This window comes from Leptidea sinapis, chromosome 8 (genome assembly GCF_905404315.1).
Source record: "Leptidea sinapis chromosome 8, ilLepSina1.1, whole genome shotgun sequence".
Classification (NCBI taxonomy): Eukaryota; Metazoa; Arthropoda; class Insecta; order Lepidoptera; family Pieridae; genus Leptidea; species Leptidea sinapis.
The window spans coordinates 1,320,429-1,326,428 of record NC_066272.1 but is presented as its reverse complement, the minus strand read 5'-3'; the positions used below and the strand labels follow the sequence as shown (position 1 = coordinate 1,326,428).

The following is a 6,000-nucleotide window of genomic DNA, read 5'->3' as shown; positions in this document are numbered from 1 at the left end:
TACAAGAGATGGTTTGACATCAGGTGATATTGAATAGCAGAAATTTTTCCAGCCATCAAATTTCTTTTTCTTTAGAAATTTTGAAGTTTCTGACATACTCTTTGTAAGAATTTCAAAATTCTCATCAGTGGAGCATTGACAGTATGTAATTTCAGCATATTTTCTTCTCTTTACTGCCTCAGTACATTCGTTATCCCACCAAGGAGGAGAAGGAATAAAACCCAAAGAGCTATTTTTACTTGGAAATATCTCATTGGCAACCTCAATAAAGATTCTTGCTAAAGAATCTGCACACTGAGATTCTGTACCTGGATTAATTTTTGGAAGTGTAATAATTTTGTTTTTTATTAGATCTTTATATAAATCCCAATCAACATCATTAAGCTTATATTTTAAACGAGGAGAATAAGTTTTATGTAATACTTTATTGTTATTATTGCAGGTTGGAAATGATAATAATAGTAGGAAGTGATCACTACCAAAAGTAGATCGTAATGGATCCCAGGACAAAGAAGAAGCAAGATTAGGTGTAGTGACTGTTAAATCTGGAGCACTTGGGCCCTCGTCAGGATGAGAACGTCGTGTAGGACGACCATCATTTAATATACACAAATTCACTGAATCAAATATATCTATTAATGTGTTACCATAACTATTAGAAGATAAGTAACCCCAGGATTCATGGCGACAGTTAAAATCACTAAGGATCATAAAAGGCTTCGGAAGAATGGAAATAATATCTTTGATTTCATTTAAGATTGCAGAAGAAGGATGAGGTATATAAATAGATACATAACAGATATTTTCAACTAAAGCAGCAATAATAGAAAAATCATTACTGTGAGAAGGAATAGAGAAGAGAGAAAAGGAAAGAGGGTGTTTCACAAGCATGGCTACTCCGCCATGCCCATCCACACGATCTTCTCTGAGACATGAATAACCACGAATCTTAAATAAAGATCCTGGTTTCAACCATGTCTCTTGAAGAGCACAGATATAAGGTTTATATTTATTTAATAAATAAATAAGATCACTTTTTTAGGAGTGATGCTTTGACAATTCCATTGAAGAACTTTGTCCATTATTTGGTTTATAAATTTGAGTAATTGCAGAAACTAATAAGGCAGCGTTGGACGGTGAAAATTCATTCGATTGACTAAGAGATTTTATAAGAGAAATAATTAAATCAATTACTGAGGATTCCAAAGGATTTTCATTTACTTTGTTAATTTATGCACATCCATTAGAGGGTTGGGGAATATTAAAATCCCTTAAAATTTCTTGGTGAGCAGATTTGTCATATCCTTTGCTAAGTGTAGGTGGAGGCTTTGGTTTAACAAAAACAGTTTTTTTATATGAAGTATTGTTTATAGCTTTATGTGTTGAATGTTGATGCTGGGTTGGAAAAGTATCAGGTGTGATGTTAGGTGATGAGAGTAATGTATCTGCATATGAAATTCGAGAGACAGTTGGATGTATCTTTGAAGCTTCTGAATAGGAAATACAGTTTTTAGCCATTGATTCCTTTATAGCTCTTTGTCTTTCATATTCTAAACATTTTTTATCAGTTGCAATATGGGAACCTTTACATAAACAACAAGATATAAAATCATCTTGAACAGAGCAGTTAGCACCACTATGTCCTTGACCACATCTAAAACATCTTGGTTTAGATCTGCATTGAGATTTCACATGACCAAACCGACAACAATTGTAGCATTGAATAGTAGGATATATATACAAGTCTACAGTAAGAGAAGTGTAGCACATATATACTCGTTTAGGCAAAAACTGTCCATCAAAAGTAAATACCACAGACTCAGTACATTTAAGATGGTTTTGTCCATCAATCATCATCTTTCGTTTTATTCTCCTAATTTTTATGATTGGGCCACAGCCAATAGGAACAGAAACATTATCTTTTATTTCCTCTTCAGACCACTCAGCTGGTACTCCTCTGACTATTCCTATTCTACTCACAGAAAATGATGGAATAAAAGCCTTATATTTTTCATTTTCTAATTTTTTGTTTTCAACAAAGTCATTTGCATCTTGGTACTTAGAAAAAGAAATAGATAACCTATTCCGGCCTATCCTTTTTAAACTTCCATTCACAATATTTTTAATAGAATTTCTTTTGAGAAAACGACCAAATGTAACTGGATGTAAAGTAACATTATCATCGGGAGATGAATACTGTTTCTGAATGTGTACAACAAAAGGAGCAGCATCTAATGAGTTATATAACAGCCTTGCAACAGGGGGCTGTGGCTGTTGTGGAGTGTCTGTGTTATTTTTTTGTATGTTCTCTACTACTATAGAAGAATTATTGCAGGAATCGACTTTGGAAAGAATTTGTTTATCACTAATGTCTACACATTTGCAATCACTTTCCTTAATATCCTTCTTATCACCACGGTGTTTTCGTCGTCTTTTATTACAGTGTCTGCATATTCTGGGTCGAGCTGACACTCTTTTACGGCCACTAGATGTCTGAGACACAGAACCATCTGTATCCATCGTGCTACCTTCGTCATTATGAGAAATTGTCACTACATGACCTATATCAGGGGCTGTCCCCCCAGGATCATCCGGGGGGTCCATCATATCATAGAAAAGTGAAGAAAAGAAGACGTACCAATAGGATGAAATTTACACAAATTTACACTTTAATAAAAACTAACTACTAAAATATATACAAACTACAACTTATCTGATCAAAATATCTAAATATTTACATGAAATTTAAAAATAAAATGAAAAATTATCAAAATTACGTGCGACCGATCTTAAGTTTCCCGCCCTTTTTTCAACAACGATTTAAAACCATGATACTTATGCTGCGTTTTGGCCATAAAACCAAAGAGAATTTAAACACTAAGTTCAAAAACACTGCACTGTCATAGCTTACCAGACTAGGTATGAAAATAATGTATGCCCACATTGTAACTTTAACAAAAGAATAATGGAACAACTTTTTTTTGACTGCCAAACAGTTATGATTGACAGATTTGTACTATTGAATTCAGTGATCCAATTTTTTTTTTATGTACTCTTCTTCCCACCCGCCGCTATTTGATCAGATAAATGGTATAAGAATTTATAAAATACAATATCAGCATTATAAAGTGAATTGGAGTAAATTATTAGAAAAAGAAAAGCAAAAAAAAAAAAATTAGGACTGCACGTAAAGTTCTTAGTTACCAGTTCATAAAATTCCAACAAAATAAATTAAATTGACAATTTGACAGTTGATTTGTTTTCCGCATCGCAGGCAGATGTGGATGTGCGTTAGGGTGCCGATGGAGGATGAAGAAATAATTATTCTAAATTAAAATTACGATACAGTGAACTAATTTACCTTGATTCAGTTATATTGTAAATAAAAAATATTTTTTGAAAATGTTTTCGTGCGTTCCTAGATCGTTGTCGTGAGTATCAATTTTCGTTTATTTTGGGAGTTTACATAACGTGACACCTGAAATTTACTTATTCTAGATCTTCCATTACCCATATCCTTTGCCAATACATACATAAGCACTGTAGGTTTTCTTCGAACGGGTTCTTTTACTGATGAAATATCATCGATGACAAAATGTTCATGCTTTTAAAATTTACTGCATATTTTTCGGAAGTTAATATTTATACGTTCAAAACGTTAAACATATTATTCCAACAAACTCTTTTGTACAATACATAGTACCAATATTCATTTCTGGCATGAGTGGTAGTGTGATTTGCTTTTTATTATAATATTTATTTAATTATTAGATTAAAAAAAATCTTTTGAAATTTAAACGCTAAGTATTTATTACTTACTTCCATTATTTCTTATGATTTACTTTTTAAGGATAGACATATTTACTGATAAACATTCAGTGACAAAATATTAATTAGCTGTTTATTGATTATAATAATTATAATAATAATATGTTGTGGCCTATGAACAAAATATAATGACAATATATAATATAAGGACCAAAATACTTCTTATGTATCAAAACTCATGACATATACTACAAAGTTGTTAAATAATTCCACTAAAATGTATTACTTTTCTATCAGAATTATATTAATATAATAAAAAAGTTCCTTCCAATAATTTCCGAAGTTAAGTACAAATAAATATTTTCGATGTTTGATGTCTTCTTTGTTCTGATTGACTTCATGCATTTATTTGAAAATAATAACGTACATTTAAAGAGTACAATTATAAAGGTCCATTCTCTTTGGACTTGTAAAAAGTTTATTTATTTGGGAACAAATACAGATACATCCTTAACCAGGAAATAGATGTAATGAGATAGAAATACTTATACAGGAAATAGGCTTAAGGTGTCTCTTTACACAGTTTCACTGTGTACACATAATATTTAAATATCAAACACTTAAATTAAATCCAATAGCAAACAGCTAGTAAATAAATGTAAGAACTTGAATGTATACAGAATAAAAAATAAATCTGACATAATTGGATTATAGACATTGTTAGAATAAAATTATGATCAAACCTAATAAATAGTGTTTTCCAACAAATTATAATTGTGTGTGGATTTGTTTTATTTTGAATGTTACAAAGAATAAATAATATAATATATTAAAATCTGTTTATTCCTCATAGTTGTTACACTCTGATAAGCTTAATAATAGAAGAAAATTGACTTGTGTAAAAACAGCTGTGAGAAATAAAACTCCCTGCTATAAATTTAGTTCTCAGTATAAGAAGTGTTCAAATGTAACATACTCATAAAATAGTCCAAATGTTTTAACGACATAATATTGTGTTCATATAACTTTTGGAGAAAACAAGGTTGCTACTACCTATATTAGAAAAAAATCTGAAATCGAATGGTGTTATTCTTTTTCTGTGGAAACATCTACATTATGAAATGAGTTTTTGAAGGATTCATTATGTAATAAATGTTTAATGTCATTGACTAAGTTAGGTATTTTGTGTTTGTTATGTTTAGAAATACATATTATATATTTTTTTTAATTGTTTATAATAATCTTATAAATTGTATATAATTATAGATAACAATAATAATTATGTGTATGTTAAATATTTATGTTATATTTGCTATTGCAAATTTTAAATAATTTTTTTCTTTTCTGTACTTGGTGTTTGTTTTCCTCCTGCCTATAAAATGCATACAAAATGTTTGTATGAAATGACTATTTGACAGTGTCAATACTTTTTTCTTATGAATGATGAATATGATAAATTAATAACTCAATTATTAAACTAATTTAAAATTTAGATAAGTTATTGTCATTGGATTGGCTGAATGCATGGGAATGATGTCCTGCCATATTGTCAAAAAAACTAAATTTCTTCATTATTTGGCGAAATTAAATTTCTTCATTTTTTATGATTGAAATTTGAAAAATTCATACTGTTTGAGTTTAGTATAAAATGTTTTTTTTCGCAATTGTATTAAAAGTAATTCAATGCACCAGCCTAATGAAATAATTTCCGCATATGTTTAAATTGTACTATTATGAAAGAACTAGCTGATGACCCACCAGATGTTTACCAGTGGGAGGCTCCTTTGCACAGGATGCCGGCTAGATTATGGGTACTACAACGGCGCCTATTTCTGCCGTGAAACAGTAATGTGTAAGCATTACTGTGTTTCGGTCTGAAGGGCGCCGTAGCTAGTGAAATTACTGGGCAAATGAGACTTAACATCTTATGTCTCAAGGTGACGAGCGCAATCGTAGCTCTGCTCAAAATTTTTGGGCTTTTCAAGAATCCGAAGTGGCATTGCATTGTAATGGGCAGGGCGTATCAATTACCATCAGTTGAACGTCCTGCTCGTCTCCCGTATTTTCATAAAAAAAAAGCATCTGTCCATAACAGTGACACTAGTCTGGATTTGTAATACATCATAAAACAACCCAAGGTGTAAAGTAAAGTGATACTACTCTCGTCCTGAGTTCTGATATTAATGTTTTATAAACCTATATGTACACCGGCCTGCTATTCTTAAACCAGAA

At 30.9% G+C, this 6,000-nt stretch overlaps 1 protein-coding gene and 1 long non-coding RNA gene across 3 annotated transcripts in view; both read left to right on the top strand.

The window, feature by feature from the left end:
• Positions 1–1,198, top strand: LOC126965646 (uncharacterized). The gene is made up of 3 exons (XR_007729574.1): positions 1–328; positions 443–1,001; positions 1,113–1,198. It is a non-coding gene; the product is annotated as an uncharacterized LOC126965646 (long non-coding RNA).
• A 2,070-nt stretch (positions 1,199–3,268) lies between these two features.
• Positions 3,269–6,000, top strand: part of LOC126965631 (NADP-dependent malic enzyme) — a 282,485-nt gene continuing 279,753 nt past the window's right edge. For both annotated transcript variants that reach the window (XR_007729572.1, XM_050809302.1), the window contains exon 1: positions 3,269–3,431. Coding sequence is in view for 1 of the 2 variants with exons in the window: in XM_050809302.1 (XP_050665259.1) it covers positions 3,403–3,431 (29 nt within the window). In the remaining variant the exon portion in view is untranslated. The remainder of the gene's footprint in view (positions 3,432–6,000) is intronic.